Here is a 21,205-nt window from a genome sequence, read left to right on the forward strand (position 1 = left end):
ATTGGCTGCAACTGACAGTTATTTATATATGTGAAAAATATTTCTAAATGTATCATTTGGTCTATGTAAATAGTAAGAATTAAAAAAAAAAAAAAAGAGGTGATGTGTCCTAATTCAATCTTTGCACCGCTTTTGATCTAAATGAAATGTACCTCCCTTATTTTTAAGTGATGTTTGTGTGTTTATGAATAATTCTGGTTTGTGGTCTTGGATAGATAGATAGATAGATAGATAGATAGATAGATAGATAGATAGATAGATAGATAGATAGATAGATAGATAGATAGATAGATAGATAGATAGATAGATAGATAGATAGATAGATAGATAGATAGATAGATAGATAGATAGATAGATAGATAGATAGATACAGCGAACAACAAAGACTTATCCAACCTAACGAAGGTCACTTGTGTTTCTCTGTCAATCAGGTGTGAGTTAAATAGAAACATCAAGACTGAGGTCAGATTGAAAATGACTGTTTGTGGTAACGGAATTGTGAAATATTAAAGGGGAAGTTCGGCTTTTCTTATGAAAAGTCCCCAAAACTGTACCACTCCACCACCACCACCATGGCTCGCTGAACCTTTAACCACATATAATACCATTTAGGTTATCGGATTATGACTTGGCAGGGTATGAGCATAAGTGTCTAAATTGTAAGTGGAGGAAACCAGAGGAAGCAAGTAGAACAGATGTACTCAGGTTTTCACATCCTGCTGTCTGTGAGTAAAATCATTAGGAAACTCTGATTTCTGGGAAACGTTGGAACCATGTCAACAGCTCCGCTTTTGTGCACGTAAGGTTTAGGCCAGATGACCTTGTGATTCAGTGCTGTTGCCATTTATAACCAACTTTTAATGCCATAATGTTCACCTGAGGGTGTTATTGCGATGCCACTTCATACTTTCCCATTAGATTTTCAACTTTTGCAGACAACGGCAATGCTGTGTTCTCGTGAGAATGTGTGTTTTTTTTCAAGAATGTTATAACAATGAGTCACTTAGTCAAATTAAAGGACACAATCTTTCCACAGTATAAAACAGATTACAGTAAAATATCCAGGCTACTGTAGACCTACATTCACTCTGTCAACAAACTGAGTCAGTAGCCTAGTTATTCTGGTTTAAATGCAGCATTAGATAAAAGGCACAAGAGTTCAAATGAAATACTTAATATAGGCTACATAAAGCCACATTTTAAAAAAGAAATTACACAACATTTCAAAACTGTGGTTCAGTCAGATCCCATGATAGCTATTTTTTGGCATAGTGGGAGAGAACAATAAAAAATCTTCCAGGAAACAAGCTGAAAATTACAAAATGTGTCACTCTGTTAGCGTGAGAACTGATTCTTCGCAATTGGAGAAATCCTCAACCACCGAGCTGAACTCAGTGACATAGGCAAGTTATACAGCTCCTTAAACTTGAAAAAATGAGATTCACATAACATGGCTCCTCAGATAACTTTGAGAAAATCTGGAAACCATTTATGGACAAGTACATTAGAACTAGGCTTTAATTCCCCTCTTTTCTTATAGGCATAATGGACCTCTACAACTTTTTATCCTGTAGGCTATATATTTGCCTCATTGCTCATCATAATGTGATAATCTTTTTTTTTTTTTTTTAAGTTAGCCTACCGTATGCAACTTCAAAATGTAAATGTTTTTTTATTATTATTACCATGTCTATTACTGTAGCCTACTTGTTTTGTAGGCTACTGTCCCTTTTTGTCTTTTACTGTGCTTGTTTTTCATGTAGGCCTACTGCCCCTTTATGTTGAGCTGTTTATTTTTCTTGAAAAAGCCAATAAAAATACTTAAAAAGAAATACCGGTACTTAAAAAGAAATAAAGGGGAAAGAAAAGAAAATAAATCGCACAACAGATTCTTTAAATGGGAAAATTATGTTTTATAATTAATTTAGATAAATGCGACTAAATGTTAAAAAGTTGTAAGTAAATTACAACTCGTCAATTTTGTATTATTAGGTTGTAACGTGCCGAGTTGAGCTGCGCTGAGCCGAGTAGTGCCGGTGACCGACACTAGAGGCTTTTTTTCTTTTTTTTAAACTGCCGCTCGCTCCTTGGCTTGTGTTGTTTTGGTTAGCTGGATGTTAGCCCACGCTTTCTGCGCTGCTGTAGCCGCCGGCTGCCTGACTGTAACGGTGGTGATGGCTCTCCCATGAGGCGGGGGAGCGGGGCTGTGCTGTGTTTCTGTGGTTCGGTAGACGCCGAGTGAAGTGCCGTGGCCATGGCCGCGGTTTTCGACATCGATTTGGATCAACCGGATGAGAATGTCTCTGACGACGAACTTGAGGACGGGGTGAGTTCACGTTAACGTTGATGAGAGGCATGCTAACACACCGCCGCTGGTAGCCTGTTAGCTAACCTAGGCTAGGGTAACGGTGCTAACTAGGCTAATGCTGCATTCGGAACAAGTCGGAACTCGGAAGCTTTCGAGTTAAAAAACTGCCAGCTTTGACTTCAAAACGTTCAAAGAGACACAGCACGCCAGAATATAACCAAAAACATGGCGGGCATGGGCAGACTGTGCATACAAGGTGCTGCACGTAAGGCATAAAAACTTTACAAAGGGCACAAAAGCAAATTAATTTTTAAAAATAACGTTTGCGAGTTCCGATTTTTCTCAAACGCAGCATAGCACCATTAGCCGCTAGCTCGCTAGTTAGCATTTAGCAACGCCTAGGCCTGCGTTGGCAACCTCCCGGTCCATTATCGGACATGTCCCCGTCCGCCCCTTTTCCCGCGAAATCTGGCAACCAAACCCATTATATGGTTGCTCTTTTCTATTTCAACAAACTTCCTTTACACTTTATTCATGTAAACAAAAAAAGCGATACAAGCCCAAATCTTGTTACGTTAAAAAAACAAAAAAAGAAATCTTCCAGTGATTTCAAAGTGTTCACCGCGGACAGGTTGTTGAAGTTAACCTGACGACCGCTCAGGTGCATGATATCTTGTCCGGTCTTACTTTGAACAGAGGGTGAGTGAAACCAGTCGCCACCATGACAGCATATTTATTAATTAAAATATATATATTTATATTTACGTTATATATGTATGTATTACTTTTATGGCGCTTTGATTTCGCTACACCAATAACTTACGTCCTGCGTGTGTTATCAGTAACGTTAGCACCGAGCGGCGGTAAGTTAGGCGGCTTGTCCGATAATGGAGTCACAGATACAGTGATGCTACGGTACATCCTATCGTCATTTGTGTGATGTGATGTTGTGTTGTGTTGTAGGGAGGGATACACATACATACGCTGTAGTAAAATCACAAAAACCATGTGTAGTTATGGTTTGGACAATAGTTTTAAACATTTAGGAAGTACATGTGATGTCAACGAACTGGGGGCAGCGCAGCCGATTAGCAATTAGCAGCGCGGCTGACTGTGGCGATGTTAGTTAGCTCCTAGCCGAGCTGAGCTGTCCGCTCACCTAACGGGAAGTTTGTTGTTGAGATCAGCGGCTTTCAACTTTAGGTCACTGCTTTTATGAGCTTATCACATACAGACAGAGCCATATTTGTATTTAAATTGAAGTCGATTATCTCGGTGTTCAGGTGTAAGTTAGCTAAACCTGACACAGTCTAGTCAACCTGAGGCAAACATAACGTTACAGGTTAAATAAATACAACATCACATGGAAAATGAACAAATAAACACGAACAGTAAAACTGTGTAACTTCCTAAACAAGCCGCCCAGACCCGCTGGTATATTCGCTTTTATGCTGAGACTTTCTGTGTGTGTGTGTGTTGTCCTCTTGTTTTCAGGGCCAGCTCAATGAATACATGGACCAGTGCAGTAGCTTTGAATTGTGAGTATATAGTTCACAGTGGGTTCACCCTGCTGTAATGGAGCCAATAGAGGGGTTGCCATGTCAACCGCTGGAGGACTTATAAATAACTTTTAACAATTATGATTGTACAGCTGAAAGGATTGATGGAGTAATCAATCAGTTGGATATTTATAATAAATCAGGTGATAGTTAGTTATAACAATACAATATTTTTGATACACAGTGACATGAAAGAATTTCCAACTGACCAATGTAAACTACGTAAAATAACAATACTATTGCATGGGCTCAAATATTATAGCCGTTCTGTACATGTATTAACTGTGTAAACCAGTGTTTTTCAACCTTGGGGTCGCCTGAAATGTCTACTAATTGATAAAAAAGACTACTGATTCAAATAATTTTTTTAAAACTAATTATTATTCTTTTTAAAATACACCACAGACAACCTTAAACAACTGTATTCTATACTTTCACTGTCTCAAATCGACTTCAAATAAAATGCAACATAGAAAATCTGAGCTGGCACATCTTGATTGATGGAGGTCGCCAGAAATTTGTGATGTTGGGGCGGTTCGAATCCCGCGTCGGGCAGACCTTTCCTGCATGTCATTCCCCTCTCTCTGCCTCCCACTTTCCTGTCTATCTCACTGTGTGCTATCAAATAAAGGCAAAAAAGCCAAAAAATATACTTAAAAAAAAAAAGAAAAAAAAGAAATTTGTTATGTCAAAATGGGGTCACGAGCCAAAAAAGGTTGAGAACCACTGGTGTAAAGTAAACTGTTGTGATGCACCATGATTTATCCTTAAATTATTTATTTTCCTCCACATGCTCAATGGTTTTTTATTTCAGTTCTTGGTTATAATGTCATTGAGAGTGTTTAGGAACAAAGCATTCTTTTGTTTGTCTGTTTTATCAAATGAGGATCTGATATGTTTTATTTATTCATCTATTTTTTGTTCTTACTGCGTGATATCCAAATAACTGTATACCCATTATTGAAAAGATTGAAGATTGATGCATTTTCCTGCCTTTTGAATTGATTTAAACATAAAATTATACCAAAAATAGTTTGTTTGGAGATCACACTAAATAGGGCAGAAATACCTAGAATAATTTTGAAGAAGTGGTGGTGGTCAGGTTTGGGGAGTCGCAGCTATATGATGAATGATATTTTGAAACTTCAAGTAACAGGAAAAAACACAAATGACATCAGGTTTTTGGAAAGCTAAAATTAATACATGTACAAGAGAGATACTACACATCTGTGGCATCATGTTGTGAATTTAAACCTGTTTTAACAGGAAAAAAATCACACTCAGACTGTAGTCGTTGATTCATCTGCATACACTATGTTATTATTTTCCCTGCTCCTTCATTTAAGATTTTCCTTTAATTTGTCGCCCACCTACAAGAGCTCAGTAATCACTGATGTTATCTTGGAAAGGGTCTCTTGAGGCAGAATATAATTAAACTGGTCCCTCTAACTCTAATCTGGACCTATTTTAGGGATAATTGTAAAAAACAAACAACAAAAAACCATTTAGGAACCATGTATTACTCTCATTCATTCGACTGTTTATTCCCAACAACAAAGCTGTCGTACCACCAACAGCTTCGGTTCGACTATGACCCACGTCATTGTGCAGAAACTCACTGGTTTATACAACTTGTCTGTCTTGGAAACTGTAAACACAATCCTGAATGAATGTTTTGAACATGCTTTTTTTGTTTATTTCTTTTATTCTTTGTTTTGCCAGTAACATGGATGACTGTGAGAAGTTTGAAATTTCAGAGAACAGCGTGAACAAGGGAACAGAGCAGATCAGGCCTGAATGCTTTGAGCTGCTGAAAGTTTTGGGAAAAGGTGGCTATGGAAAGGTAAGGCATGTGACTCATGGGCATGGAAATGTAAATATTAATTGTGATTTTGATGATTGTAATCACAGATTCTGCACACAGACTGGAAAACTGACTTAAACAGCTTTGTGTGTCACTCATTTTTATTTTCAAGTGTGTGGAGAACAACATTTGTTACACTGGGGAGCAGTTGACTTTAATTCCAGTGGGTGGGGAAATTTTTCTAATGACTTACAGGAACTTACTAAGGTTTGCACATAAGAAATATCAGCATTTTTTTTGCACTGGCTGTTTATCAATGACCTGTTTAATTCCTGGAGATATAATAGGTTGATTTTTCGCTGTGGCTAATTAATATAAATTGTATTTGAACTGTAAGATCTCCTGCTGCAGCCACGCCAACCTGCACCATTTAATGTTGAGACCAAGCAATATTTTAAAGATGCATGTTGTTCACAAAAAAGTCAAAACTTCCCAGAACAAATGCCTCTGTTCATTGTTTTGCTGTAGGATGAACCTTTGACCAACCAATTTAATCTCCTTTGTTGCTTGTCAACACTTTCTCACCAGTCTGATACAATGTACAGATCTATTTGCTGCAGTCGAGCAGCATCCTAGTGCTTTCCCAGAGGGTGTAATGACAGTTTGTTCCCATCCCACACCGCCTTTTTTACAGACAGAGGGTTTCTAAGTCATCAAATAGTAGAAATAGTTTGCATTAACTGGAATTTCACCATTTTTTTTAAAACATCCGTCTATGAAATGTGTGTGGTTTTCAGTTGTGGGTAAACTTGTTTTGTTTTTTAAAACTTTGTTAGGACTTAATCTTCAATAAAAACTGGGAAAATGTGGGTGTAGAGCTCTGGAAAATTTCCGACGTTTTGTTTTCCGAGCCGAACAGTGACAGCGCACAACAGTTATTTTGGAGACATTTTACACTTAACAAAAAGCAACATGACTTAATCTTTTCTTGAAGTGGTTTTGTGTGTGTGACTAAAGATGTCATTTTTATGCAACTTGGGAATTTCTCAGTATTACAAAGTAATTGGATTTTTTTTTACATTCATTTATTTTGATCCAGTCTGTGTGGTTGCAGTATATATATTGGCACAAGTTTCTTGGCCTTAAAACTGAGAGCAAATAGTCTTTCAACATTCATGCTGGTGTACCCAAAAGTCAAAATACAGACTGGCTCGCACAAAATCAGATCAGTGGCTGGTCACACTGTCGTCAGGATAACACAAGAATAACAATCGTGTGTTAATTTGTTGCTTTGTTGAATGATAATAACACATTACGCAGCTTCCAAACCACCAGAATATTCATTTCTTTGAAATGTCTCAAGCCATAGTTGAGACATAGATCAGAGCCTATACATTTTTTTCTATCTGCAGGTCTTACACAATCTTCAAAAGCATAAAGGCCAAAAAAAAAAAAGAAACGAGAAGGAAATCAATTCAAGATTTTGTCTTGCCTTATCTTGTTAAACTAAAGTGATGTAAAATAAAGTAATGGTAATCCCAGGCCATATCGTTGCTGTTGGTTTTCATCATACACTCATACTTTGGTCTAGCATGACTGCATATTAAATTCCTTTCTCCGTGGTATTTCAGGGTCTTAAATGTCTTAGACTGAACTCTGTGAACCCCAGTGGAAGTCTGTGTAAATGTCTGTGGGCTTTATTTGATGTATTCATCTTTTTCCTTTCTTTCTTTTTTTTTTTTTTTTTTTTCTTTTATAGGTGTTTCAAGTGCGAAAGGTGTCAGGTGCTACCTCTGGGAAGATATTTGCTATGAAGGTTTTGAAGAAGGTGAGTGAAACTGCCTTTTCTTGGGTCTGGCTGAAAGTTTAAATATATTATGTATAAATATAGAGTTAAATTCAAATATGCTGATTAAAGGTAAGACCATGTGCCCCCCCCTAGTGTACACACACACAGAAGTATAGTGTTACAGAAATAGCATCTGAATGATCTAATCCAGAAACACAAGTAGCCCACATCTACGGGGACTTTAAAGCTCTTTAAATACTCCGCTGACTCCCACCAGGCCTTGTGCAGCTTAACTGTGTATAGTGTGTCATGTTGTATGCTGCGTGTCACTGTGTGTCTTTTATGGTGACATAGTTGGTGCATTCAGCTCTGCAGCCAGATGCTAAGCGCAGAGTAGACCACCCAAAATAATGGCAGCAGGCTTTTTTTTTTTCTTCCCATGAAACCTCAGAGCTGCTGCTGCTCCTGTTCAGCTTGGCCTGACACAGAGCTGATGTGTGTCTTCGCTAGAAAAACCGGCTCATATTCCCCGAAGCTTGAGGTTTTTGCTTAATGACTGTGTTTATTGGCTTAATGAGCCCTTCGCTGTAGCGAGCTACCATCCTGGCGTCGGGATTCCTGCTGTTGACACCCCGCTAATAGGGGTTTAAGTTATTGACTAAATATTTTCACGCCCTGACTTTTAACGGTGATTTTTTTTTCTGCCCCCGTGCCAACTAGGCCATGATTGTGCGTAACGCAAAGGACACGGCGCACACCAAAGCTGAGAGGAACATCCTGGAGGAAGTGAAGCATCCTTTCATTGTGGACCTCATCTACGCCTTCCAGACCGGGGGGAAGTTGTACCTCATCCTGGAGTATCTCAGCGGTGAGTGACGTCCACATAGATCAATACAGAGCTCTACTTTCTTAATTTGTTGTTATATACAGTATTTAATTTGTGTGCGTGTTTTCTATGCTGTTAAATGTGTTGTGCATTTCTGCTCTGTGTACAATTTTATTTTTTTTGTGATCAAATGTTTTAATTTATATTTTCTTTTTTGCAGTAGTGGCATCAACTATTAACCATTTGATGAAAACAAATCATAACAAAGAAAGAAAACATAATAATACTAATGATAGTAAAAATAAACAAATACACAAAAGTTAAAAAGTTATAACCTATTGCTATAACCTATATTTAAACTCAGAAATATATTGAGGAGCAACCTCATTTACAACATAGCCGAGACAAAGCACAAAACATTCGAGGACAAGATAAAATACAAAATGTCTGAAACATACATAAGCATATCTGAAATACCAAAAAGTAAAAGTGACAAAGATGAATTGAAAACAGAGAAGTCTAGTTAAAAATAGGAGCAGTTGGAGGCCTAAGGTCCTAATGATAAAAAAGTGTGGTAAGATTTAGATGGTTTTGCAGAGTGTTCCAGGTTGCAGGTGCAACAGTAAGAAAAACTGGACTTTTCCAAATTCAGTGTTAACAGAGGAAACCTGCAGTGTGAGCCAGCCAGTCCTTTGACCGTGTATGGTAGAGACTTGCTTTAAAAGATACTAAAGAGTTAATATAGGATGGTAAAAAGACCAGTGAGAGCTTTAAAAATAAACCAAATACAGTGTCATCATCATCTGTTAGATAGTGAGGGCCATTCAACTTTAGAATAGGTCAAGGATAGTTGCAACAGGGTGAATTCATTTTGAGTTCATCGTTCCAGTCTGACCTCAATTTGATCTGCTGCCATATGACAAGATAAAATATTTAGCTTTTTTGCACTATGGATTCAGGCTATAGATACTTCTAGATAGATAATAGCAAGAAAAGTCAATACCAGTGAGAGATGTTAAGCATGTGCGGTGGTTTCCATCGTACTGCAGTTATTATTTTTTTAATACAGTTGACTGATAGATTTTTGTTTGTGTCGTTGCTGCAGGAGGAGAGTTGTTCATGCAACTGGAGAGAGAGGGCATCTTCATGGAGGACACGGCATGGTAAGTTATTTTAGATGAAAGCCAGAGTGGAGTGGATCACTTAATGACGGTTGTTTGACCTCTGCTCCTCTGCCCAGTTGTAGAAACGCTCATTAGCCAGATGCTGAACTTCAGTTTCCCTCAGTGTTAAAGGGATAGTTCAACATTTTGGCAAATTGGCAAATTGGCCCATTGCCATAATCCCCATAGTCATAGCAGTAGGTTTGTTACCTTTAATTGTCGGTGCAAGCTATTTTTAGAATGGTGGAGCAGAGCCGTGAGCTGCTCAGAGCTACGCTACGGAGGCTAATGGGATTTCTTGGTTTCCCTCATCAAACTCATCAAATACACAATCCAACAACTCCACAACGCTCTGGTGGACAAGTTGTGACCTGCACATTCACCACGCTATGAGATAATAACAGAACGTTACAAGACAGAGTTGTTTTAGAGGGAAATTCATGCAAAACTGCTGATGCGCGTTGCATTCAGGGACAGTTTTTCAGCAAGCAGTCTCTGCATTTACCTCTAACGGCTCTGTTTCGTAACATTCTGTTATTATCTCATAGCGTGGTGAATGTGCAGGTCACAACTTGTCCACCAGAACGTTTTGGAGTTGTTGGATTGTGTATTTGATGAGTTTGATGAGGGAAACCAAGAAATCCCATGAGCCTCCGTAGCGTAGCTCTGAGCAGCTCGCGGCTCTGCTCTGCCGTTCTAAAAATAGCTTGCACCGACAATTAAAGGTAACGAACCTACTGCTAAAACTATAGGGGGGATAAAAGCATAAATTAAATCCATCCTTTGCAGACCATCGTAAACATCTGGCCAGGGAGGAGATTTTAGCTTCTCCGAACATTGTTTGGCGTTTTTCTGAGGAGTAATGTCCTCTGAGTATTTCAGCTCTTCTGGTGTCAGGATGTTTAGTTTGAATACGTCAGTTTGAAGTTTACTTGAACTTTGCATCTGCTTTTTTTAAATTTTATTTTACGTACATCTCATACATGTGTTTACATATTTTCACAATATTAAATTATTCCCAAATGATAACAGTTTGGGAATTTTGATAAACACCCAGCATTTCAAGTTCTCAGGGGGTCATTTTGTTGTAACGCTGACTTCTGATGACACAGCAGGGACAGAAATGCCGGATGATGTCTGATCGTCAGTGGGATCTGTTTCATACATATGCTTACAATTAAACAAATTTTTTTAAAGCGATAGTGACGAGGATTGTGACATCAGCACACCGACATGTGCAAACAGTATCTTAAGGACACAGATGTTGAGTGAAGAACTTGGAGAATCCAGATTTGTGAAAACAAGAGAAACGGCTGCACACACACTTCCTTTAGATGCTGTTCTGTTTTATAAACAGCCTAGAGATGAAAATGGTGATAACACAAACTAAGCTGCTGAATGAATGAGGGCGTATAATGCCTTGAACAGACGTTAAGAGAAAGTTCAGCATTTTGGCAAATTGGCCCATTGCCATAATCCTTATAGTCATAGCAGTAGGTTCGTTACCTTTAATTGTCGGTGCAAGCTGTTTTTAGAACGGCGGAGCAGAGCCGCGAGCTGCTCAGAGCTACGCTATGGAGGCTTATGGGATTTCTTGGTTTCCCTCATCATCAAACTCATCAAATACACAATCCAACAACTCCAAAACGCTCTGGTGGACAAGTTGTGACCTGCACATTCACCATGCTATGAGATAATAACAGAATGTTACGAGACAGAGTTGTTTTAGAGGTAAATACAGAGACTGCTTGATGAAAAACTGCCCCCGACGGGAACGCGCATCAGCGGTTTTGTATAAATTTCCCTCTAAAACAACTCTGTCTGGTAACGTTCTGTTATTATCTCATAGCGTGGTGAATGTGCAGGTTACAACTTGTCCACCAGAGCGTTTTGGAGTTGTTGGATTGTGTATTTGATGAGGGAAACCAAGAAATCCCATGAGCCTCCGTAGCGTAGCTCTGAGCAGCTCGCGGCTCCGCTCCGCCGTTCTAAAAATAGCTCGCACTGACAATTAAAGGTAACAAACCTACTGCTATGACTATAGGGATTATGGCAATGGGCCGAATCTGCCAAAATGTTGAACTATCCCTTAAAATGACACTGAGAATGCATAGATCGCTGAGGAGCAGTGGGGGAAAGTAAGATCTTTATGGTGGTAAAATTTCTAGAGGTTCAAAATCAGCGATGAATACTCGGAGAAAAACAGATTCTCAGGGTTTTTTGCTTGATGTTTTTTCTTGACAGTTTCTACCTGGCTGAGATCTCGATGGCACTGGGTCACCTACACCAGAAGGGCATCATCTATCGAGACCTGAAGCCTGAGAACATCATGCTCAACAACAATGGTACGTAAGCCTGAAATGGTCTTGCAACCAGATACACGACCTTCCCACATATGAACTTTTTGTTCCCAGAAGGAATCCTATTCTCTGGGTAATCGGACACTTGATCTATTGTTTGTTTTGAGTGTAGTTTCTCTCATGTTCTTGCGTTTGGCTCCGTTTTCTTCCCAGGGCATGTGAAGCTGACAGACTTCGGCCTATGTAAAGAGTCCATCCACGATGGGACAGTCACCCACACCTTCTGTGGCACCATTGAATACATGTATGTTATACAATCATCATGCAGACTTTGTACATCGATTCAGTCTAGTGCAGCAGTTTCCAAACTTTTTCGGCCGTGCACCCCCTTCTATTTTCCGACCAAGCTGTGACGCACCCCCAATGTCCGACACGTAAAAAAAAATAGGCACAGTCTATTTATCAACTGCATTTTTGGTACGTTTTAAAAAAATATTTTATTTTATATGAAAATGATTCATTAAAACGTTTGACGACAAAGTGATTTTCTTGAATTTTACTATTTATGCTGTGAAAACCTAATTTCAAAGAATGTACGAGTCATTTTTTAAAATGTATTAGTAAAATAGCTAACACTTTATAATAAGTATACACTATTAAGCATTAATTAAGCTTTAATAAATACTGAATTCTTCATTTATAACGCATGAATACATAGTATGTAGTTTATAAATACAGTTAGTGCTTATCAATGATGAGTAAAACATTTTTAACTGTGCCTATAAACTACATACTAATGAGTATTCATGCGTTATAAATGATGAATTCAGTATTTCATGCTTAACTAATGCTTAATAGTGTGTACTCATTATAAAGTGTTACCGTAAAATATAACCCCGTAGCATCGGCATTACTCTTTTCATGTCACGCACCCTTAGCAGCAGCTCACGCACCACAGTTTGGGAATCCCTGGTCTGGTCTGTTGCATCTGCTCTATCAGTTTGTCCTTCCCTCCTCCTCTTCCTCCTCAGGGCTCCAGAGATCCTGATGAGGAGCGGACATAACCGGGCGGTGGACTGGTGGAGTCTGGGTGCGCTCATGTATGACATGCTCACAGGGGCAGTAAGTGCACACACACCACTTTATCCCATTGTTAAATTTAGTGCAAATGCATTTGTGGGCCGTCTGATCCGCTGTTTCTGACATTGCTTTGCTTTCTCACAGCCTCCGTTCACCGGAGAAAACCGAAAGAAGACGATAGATAAAATCTTAAAATGTAAACTCAGCCTTCCACCTTACCTCACGCAAGAAGCCAGGGACCTTCTGAAAAAGGTGAGCTGTCAAGACACTTCTTTCTGCCGCATGGTTTGCTGGCTGTGTTGTCTCTTTCCTAAAAGATTTTGGAGAGGCAGAAAAATTAAACTTGAGTCTTCAAACTTTCTTTTTCAGCTGCTGAAACGAAACGCCTCACTGCGACTTGGGGCCGGACCAGGAGATGCTGCTGAGGTCCAGGTAGATACACTTCACCGACAGTGTGTGTGTGTGTGTGTGTGCATGCACTGTGTTCACATACTGAAGTGGGACTTAGAAACATGAGGGATACATTACCTCTGGAAATGAGAATCCTTCTCGATGAAAGCTGGTAGCGGTGATAATAAAATATTAAGATATCGTCACTGTCTTCGTGTTTTCGTAGGCCCATCCATTCTTCCGACATATAAACTGGGATGACCTCCTCGCTCGCAAAGTAGAGCCTCCATTCAAACCTTTCCTGGTGAGTTGTCAGTCTTTTTATACACAGCAACCTCCTCTACGACCTGTTCATGGCTTCATGACGATATATAACCGTCCTGCTTCTTTTGGCAGCAATCGGCCGATGATGTTAGCCAGTTCGACTCCAAGTTCACCAGCCAGACTCCGGTGGACAGCCCGGACGACTCCACGCTCAGCGAAAGTGCCAATCAAGTCTTCCTGGTGGGTAACTCAACTCTACTAGTCCTGTACTTCCCAGAAAACGGTGGATGCATGTGCTGCTCTGCTGTCTGGACATCTGGTATAGAGTTCCCAGAGTTATATAAGAAATAATCCCAGACAAGCTGAGCAGCCAATCAGATGTAATGTTAAAGATTTCCTGTTTTTAGAATAGCTCCTTTTTAAATAACATATTTCTTTGTTTGCATCATCAGTCTTAGAGTAAATGTGACTTTAGAAGCACAATGGAGAGTCATACGTATGTATATGTTGATGAAAAGCGACATGGTGTCAACATAAGCTACGTTTTTGGGTTGTCTATCAGTCAAGCATTTTGATAAATCATTGTGCACCTCATAATAAGATGTCAAACTGTGTGTGCATTGAACAAAAAACAGTTCTTTTGAGGAATTCTCTACCTAGTGACCAAGAAAACAAGTAGTACTAGAGCAGCATTAATAGCGCTGAGGGAGAACAACAACCCTCTTGTCCTTGACAGTTTCTGTGTTGCCTGCAAACAAACATGAAAACAGAGGCACGCTCTGGACATGATGTTTTTTCTTCGACTTCCTTCTCAACATGTAGGTCTTACGAGAAGCGGTTAATGTATCCCATCTGGTTCAGTCCTGTTGGTTTTCCTGGAAGCTTCGCTCACTGTTTCACCACATTGCATGATATGGTTTACTCAGCGTTTCATTGCTCATCATCAGCTGTGGGTTGTTTTCGGAAAGACGGTCTTTGAAGAGGTGGACTCAGATGTCTCTGTTTTTGTCCTCCACCCAGGGTTTCACATATGTAGCCCCATCTGTGCTCGAAAACGTCAAGGAGAAGTTCTCGTTCGAACCCAAAGTCCGCTCTCCTCGGAAGTTCCCGGGCAGCCCAAGAACACCTGTGAGGTAACAGCAAGTTTGTTTTTCTCTCTTGTTTCTTTTCTTTTTTTTTCCATTGGTCATTTATAAATTTCTGCAGCAGCAAGTCTTCCCCACATCGATGACTCATCTGCTGACTTTATAAACGTCGCCTGCTTGGCCTAAATAAACCCATTGTTTGTGTAAATAAAGCTTCAGTGCCACAACAGGGATTCTCAGAAGGCATGAACGTAAAGGTCAGATAAGTAAGCGGTGGAGTTGAATTTGAAAAACAAGGTTTTTAGGAGGATACTCTGGACATCATTGACTGCGTTTACATGCAGTCAATAACCCGGTTGCGCACGGCCATGTAAACACCAATAACCCTTTTGAAAAACCTGAATATGCTCATAATCCGGTTTTTAAAAACCTAAAAAACTCCTTTTCTAACCCGAATATTTGATCTATCAGATTATCCCCATTGAAAGGAACATTAATTTGTGTTCTGCGCATGATGGTATCTAGGTATTTTGACCTACAGGAACTACCGTACCTGTAAATAATACAAATTTTATTATATTGAAGACAGGCGTTTAATCAGCAACTTTTTAACTTCTAATAAATAAATATGTGCTCCGGCCACAGACTGTAGGCTCCGGCTCTTTGCTTCGGTCAGTCGGAGTTCTCAACGGGCCGGACGTGCCCCCACCCGCCACCCTCTCCCCCGCTTTCGGCTGCGTTCAGGATGAGAATAGTTGCTCTTGCCGCGGCGGGTCCGAGCTTCAACACCCGAGGCCGACTGAGAACTCTAATGAGAAATGAAGCAGCTTAGAAACTGCTCAAACGGGCGAACGTGGGCGATGAGAGGTTTTGTACATTCAAGAAAATAGAAATAGACCGGGCTTTTATTCTCTCTATCAGTGGAGAAGGACAATCTCGCCTACCAATATTTATAAGCGACTTCACAGAAAAACAAGCCCAAAGTCGCTTTTAACAAGTGGACTTGGCAACTGTGCCGCCGTGCTCAGTGACGTGCACATGACTATAGAGGGGCAGGGGCTCAACATCAGAAAAGGACAGTATGTACAATTTTTTCAGGCCTTAATATCAAAATAAATAAATAAAAATAAATTACAGTCACTATTTAGTCGGTAGAGAAAGCCTGCACGCGTTCAGGACTGCAGTCAACACGCTGGACCAATTTCCCAACTTCCCGAAACAGAGTCATGACTTCTGAACTGGTAGGCTAAGGCTAATATGGTATTGGGTGCACATTAACATTGCAGGAAAAAAAAACATGTGAGTGCAAGTGCAAAATAGAAGTAGGCTAAGCCTACAGGTTACACACACAAAACCAAGAAATGACTACTGTGACTGCTACTGTGCATATTTCAGAACAGCAGCAATATTTACAACAGCAAAGTCACAATTACCAGTAACTCAATATCTGGAAACAAATTCAAATAGTCAGTGAAATCAAGCTGAGTGAGTGATTCCTCCTGTTGCTGTTGTTGTTCACTACATTCAGGTGATGTTAGACAGAGGACGGGGTGGGTCTAACTCTTAACAAGCAGTTAGCTAAACAAACACAAATGGGCGCTTTTCTGAAATATGACTCATATTAAGCTCATTGAATAAGTGGACGGCGACTTGTCAGAACCGACAAGGAAGTTATGTTGGTGGATTTATAATAACTCACAAGATTCGACACAAGTCGCTCCACTGTCACGTCTCATCTGGATAACACTATCGATGAGGCAGCAGCTTCTACTTCTCTCTCTCTCTCTCTGGACGTGCATGTGAGGGAGCGCGCACCGCGGGGCAGCAGCGGACAACACACACACACTAACGTCTACATACACAATACCGTGTATATTACAAGGAAATGCGTACGGTAGATAACCGTGGCATTTTTACAGCGTGGTTGTTTACATCCTCATGCACAACAGGAATGCATTTATTGAAAAAAAAAAAAAAAAAATTAAAAAAGGGCACTTTTTAATACGAGGCAAAAAGGGCAGGGGCTCAAGCACCCTTTGGGCCCTATGTGTGCACGTGCCTGGCCGTGCTGCTGCTGCTGCTGTTTTTGGATACAGGACAGAAGAAGCTGAAATGACGCTCATTGCGTCACGACATTGTCCGTGCGTTGCTGTTTTTGATCGGGATATCCCAATTGATTACAATTACCATGTATATACTATACAGGAATAACCCTGTTTGCTCACACATGTAAACGGGTTATTCCGAATGTTTCAGAAACCGGAATATTAACCTTAACCCGAATATTGACCTATAGAGTAGTAGGGCTTTTACTCCACTATTTCTTCCAGCTATGTGACGTGCACAACTGCCTCTGTGACCTTAGAAAGCAGCGCTGATGTGTCACAAATAGCTCAGAGGAATAATAATAATAATAATAATAATAATAATAAAAGGTTTCCTCTTCAACAGTCCCGTAAAGTTTGCGGGAGGCGTCTGTTGGCCCCGGGGCCCCACGCTGACGGGCAGCTCCTCCCTGCTGTCTGCCGGCGGCTCCAGAGAACAACAACCTATGGACGTGTCGGCCGTGGAGCAAATGGACACGAGCTGCGGCGGCTCGTTGGAGGCCTCGGCGCCACTTCCCATCAAGCACCCGTCGGGCGTCAACGCGGCGCCGTACAAGAAGCAGGTGTACCCCATGAACTCCAAGCGGCCCGAGCATCTACGAATGAATCTATGACGCTCGGTTTGCTCACGAACGAACACTCTAGGACTCTTCAAATTCTTCCTCTTCTTCCCTCTTATCGTTTCTTCTTTCTGAGAGACTTGTAGAAATATTTTTAACAAATTTGACTTGACACTGTCAACGCCGATCACCAGCTCTTCCAGCAGCGCCTTCCCCCCCCCTTCCCTTCTTGGCCTCCAAAATCCTCCTGACTCAGCCCGGCCTCCTCACAGATAATCACAGTGTGGTGGTGGATAGAAAGTCTCTGCACCCCCTTGTTCAAATGACAGGTTTTTGTGATGTTAAAAAGAAAATTAAACCAAGAAATAGCGTTTCAGAACTTTAAATCATGAAATCCAATGATCTAATGGTCCCTAAATGTGACCACAGTCTCCTATGCTTCATATGTCTGGTCTTTTGGGTTTGGATGATAAGACAAAAAAACCCCATCATATCTGCAGAAAAAATAAGCATAATTTCAAAAGTAAAGTGATGCAAACAAACTAAAACGTTTGTGTAAGGTCACAGTAAGGGACTGGTGAGTAGGATTTAGTGACATCTAGTGGTGATGATGCAAATTGCTTCTAACCTAAAGCCTCTTTCCTTCCAAGCATGTCTAAGAACTTTTTCAGTGATAATTTGAAAGGCTCTCTCTGGATCCATGGCTGAATTTGTCCAATTTTAGTAGAAACATAGCTTTAGTTTAGTTTATTATGGATCCCTGTTACTATTCTTCCTGTATACCCTATATATGATCAATCTGAAAACACAAATATTACATACATGTTAAAATATTTAAGATATTTAAGACGATTCTCCTGAATTATCCTGTAGCAACAAGAACTACAAATAACACATCAAGCTAAACTGGGAAGAAGAAAAAAATAAAGATGAATAAAATAAATAACAGTTGAAAAAAGGAAAATAAATGAGGCAGATGTATAGAGACCCATAACAGAGATGGTGCTGCAACATGGCAGGCTAAGAGGAAGAAGAAGGACTTGTTTTCAAGCTGACAAAAACAGTTCCTAGTTATGAAAACACAATAAGGAACATAATAATAATACTACTATTTCATTTAAATGGTGCCCTGTAATCTGTTTTATTAGTGACCTTACAAAACAGAGCTGATGTGTCACAATAACTCAGAGGAATAATAAAAGGCTTCCTCTGAAACAGTCCGGTGAAGTTTGCAGGAAGGGAGCAGCCGCAGTCCTTTATGCCGACATAAAGGACCGCGGCTGGTCCCTTTATTCTGTCCTTAGAAAAAGGTCTGAAATAATTCATCTTGGTTTCCTGTTTTGATTTACATCACAAAAACGTATCCATTAGTCAAGGTGTGTTCTGGCTGGACCTCTTACTTGGTGTGTGTGTGTGTGTGTGTGTGTGTGAGAGAGAGAGAGAGGCGCTTCCCAATGAAAGTGGGCTGAGGTTGTTTTGGTGTGTGCTGCTCAACTGGCATTATCATATGATTTACTGGTGCTCTTTTATCCTCAAGTCCAGACGATGTTACTTTTAGTGTTTATGACTAGTTGCCTCCATCACAGTCTGAGAATTTTATTTCTCCCTTGAGAAGCCAGGCTGTTTTTTTTTTGTTTTTTGTTCACTTTGTGATAAGAACCTGCGGGAAACACTGTCAGCTGTTATGAATGAATTATTGCAGAACGATTCCACAGCGAACACATTATTCCTTTATGTTTGAGGGGGAGAGAGAGAGAGAAAAAAAAAAAAGACTTGCATTGCCTTTTTGTCACTGGAGCATGTGGTCAGGAGAACGTATACAGCTGTACGACTTAACGAAAAAAGCAGCTGTAAATAAGATACAGTATGAAATGAGAAATTTCACATGAAGGGATGAATCGCTTCTTCCACCACAATTGATTCCAAATGCACGACACACAGTTGCTTTTCCTGCTGGTCGACAGGAGGAATGCTTTCTGTCCAGGAGCACCGTTCAGTTTCCTTGTGTTGAATGTAAACAGACTTCAAATGCCTTTTTTTGTGTGTGTGTGTGTCACTTAAATCTCCTGTGCTTTTGTTCCAATGATCCCTGCAGCATTGTTGTTTTACCTCCTCTACTCGTCGACCCAAAATGCGCTGGCTCAGCCAAATTGTCATCACTGCCTTTTTACTGATTCAAGCTGAATTCATGTCTGATGTGCTTATTGCGTGCTTTTTTTTTTTTTTTTGGTGTATTTTGACCAGCAATGGGGGAGATAAACCTCCTACTAGACTTCCACGAGTGAACTATATCCATTCAAGTGTTTTTTTGAGATGATTGACTGTTTGTGTGATGTGAAGCTGTGTGGTTTGAGCCTCTGGATTGAAGCCATTTCAAAACTTCTCATCCTAAAACTTCCCATGATAACTAATTGGAAAATTGAATGCATGAAAAAATGAGCTTGTTTGAATTTGAATGGCTTGCCTGATGCTTCTCGTTATATCCAAATACTGGGTGTTTTGAACTGACCAAAAGCACTGTTTTTTTTTAAGGAACCAAATGACGAAACCCTGGGCGACTGTAGATAGAAGTATCACTCCGGCTTCTGTGAGAACTTCGAGGTTCAAAGACCAACCGTGTTTTCCTTATACATTGATTATTTTTTAACCATATCTTCTTTGTTTTCCATTGTGAGATTTTTAATTTGTTTTGTTGAGGTTACTTTGCACATGTGTAAAAGGATGGCAGAGATCAATGTTTTAATATGGATCAGTGTGAGGCTGAAATGATTTTTGATTAATTTTCTTCTACCATTCTGGTAAAACAGCCGTCACTCCAGTTCTTTATTTATTTAAAGCGCCGTTGTATTTCCACTGCTTTGTTCACACTATGCAAACTAGGTATTTATTATGTAGTATTATTTAGATAAAGCAGCAGAATGTGATCATTTAATTTGGCATTCTTCTTAACAGAGACTTATTTTGTCATAATGATAAGCATGTAGAGTAAAGTTTGATTTTTATTTACACAGAACATGTCTTACACAACCTCAGATGCAGCTTTTTTCTTTTTTTTTTGGTAATTATTATTATTCTTTATTCGAAAACTGAGGACGGTGACCTAAATGTCTTACAGTATTTATTGTGTAGTAGAGTATCATATTCAAAGGGGTTTTTTCAGAAAACATTTTGATATCTTACACTTTCCTCGCTGAAAACTTGAACTTCGGTTTGTCTTTTTTGCAGTGCTTAAAGGAAGGGCGGTTAAAAGAAGAAGAAAAAAGAGTTTAAAAAAAAGCTAATGCAAAAACTAATGGGAATGAACGGCATTGTGCCTTTTGCTGACAGAACAGTGTGTATGTACAGTATGCTGTATATTGTAAATGTGTGGAAAAGATTGGGGTTGACCCACGAGGTTCACTTCCTGTTAGACCTCAAGGATGTGCATTTCTTTGCTTCACCAATAAGATGTAATGATGATGATGTGATATATTGCTTCTGTTCAGGTATGTTTGAGAAGCATCCTCCACACTTAGACGTTTAAGAACAACCATGTTATCGAGCTTATTCAGGTGGGAAACATCATCTTTCAGTATAAGAGGTGTTTTAGTCACCGATGGGCATTGAATAGCATCTCTGTTGATTTGTCACCCGTAGACCTGACCCTTCAGATGGGGAATGTTCATATGTATCATGTACATAATAAACTCAAAATAAAATGAATGGATTTCACCCTTTCCTAGTGACTGTGTTACTAAGTTAAGTTTAAAGGGATAGTTCAACAATTTGGCAAATTGCCAAAATCCCTATAGTCTTAGCAGTAGGTTTGTTAATTTTAATTGTCGGTGCAAGCTATTTTTAGAACGGCGGAGCAGAGCCGCGAGCTGCTCAGAGCTACGCTACGGAGGCTCATGGGATTTCTTGGTTTCCCTCATCAAACTCATCAAATACACAATCCAAAAACTCCAAAACGCTCTGGTGGACAAGTTGTGA

At 39.8% G+C, this 21,205-nt stretch overlaps 1 protein-coding gene across 4 annotated transcripts; it reads left to right on the forward strand.

The window, feature by feature from the left end:
* Positions 1 to 666: 666 nt before the first annotated feature.
* Positions 667 to 20,913, forward strand: rps6kb1a (ribosomal protein S6 kinase b, polypeptide 1a). 4 transcript variants are annotated; one of them, XM_083986049.1, is made up of 15 exons: positions 667 to 799; positions 3,803 to 3,846; positions 5,590 to 5,710; positions 7,431 to 7,499; positions 8,181 to 8,328; positions 9,392 to 9,449; positions 11,694 to 11,794; positions 11,963 to 12,053; positions 12,781 to 12,871; positions 12,974 to 13,081; positions 13,199 to 13,261; positions 13,446 to 13,523; positions 13,616 to 13,723; positions 14,504 to 14,616; positions 17,020 to 20,913. In XM_083986049.1, exons 2-15 carry the CDS (start codon positions 3,821 to 3,823, stop codon positions 17,285 to 17,287), a joined length of 1,443 nt encoding a protein of 480 aa, XP_083842175.1. In that variant the 5' UTR covers positions 667 to 799; positions 3,803 to 3,820; the 3' UTR covers positions 17,288 to 20,913. The 4 variants fall into 4 exon arrangements, with proteins under 4 accessions (XP_083842175.1, XP_083842174.1, XP_083842176.1 ...); XM_083986048.1 differs by lacking the exon at positions 667 to 799 and adding an exon at positions 2,122 to 2,326; XM_083986050.1 differs by lacking the exon at positions 667 to 799 and adding an exon at positions 2,122 to 2,326 and having other exon boundaries at positions 19,766 to 20,913.
* The last annotated feature ends 292 nt before the right edge of the window (positions 20,914 to 21,205 follow it).

This window comes from Trachurus trachurus (genome assembly GCF_905171665.1).
Source record: "Trachurus trachurus genome assembly, chromosome: 14".
NCBI classification, from domain to species: domain Eukaryota; kingdom Metazoa; phylum Chordata; class Actinopteri; order Carangiformes; family Carangidae; genus Trachurus; species Trachurus trachurus.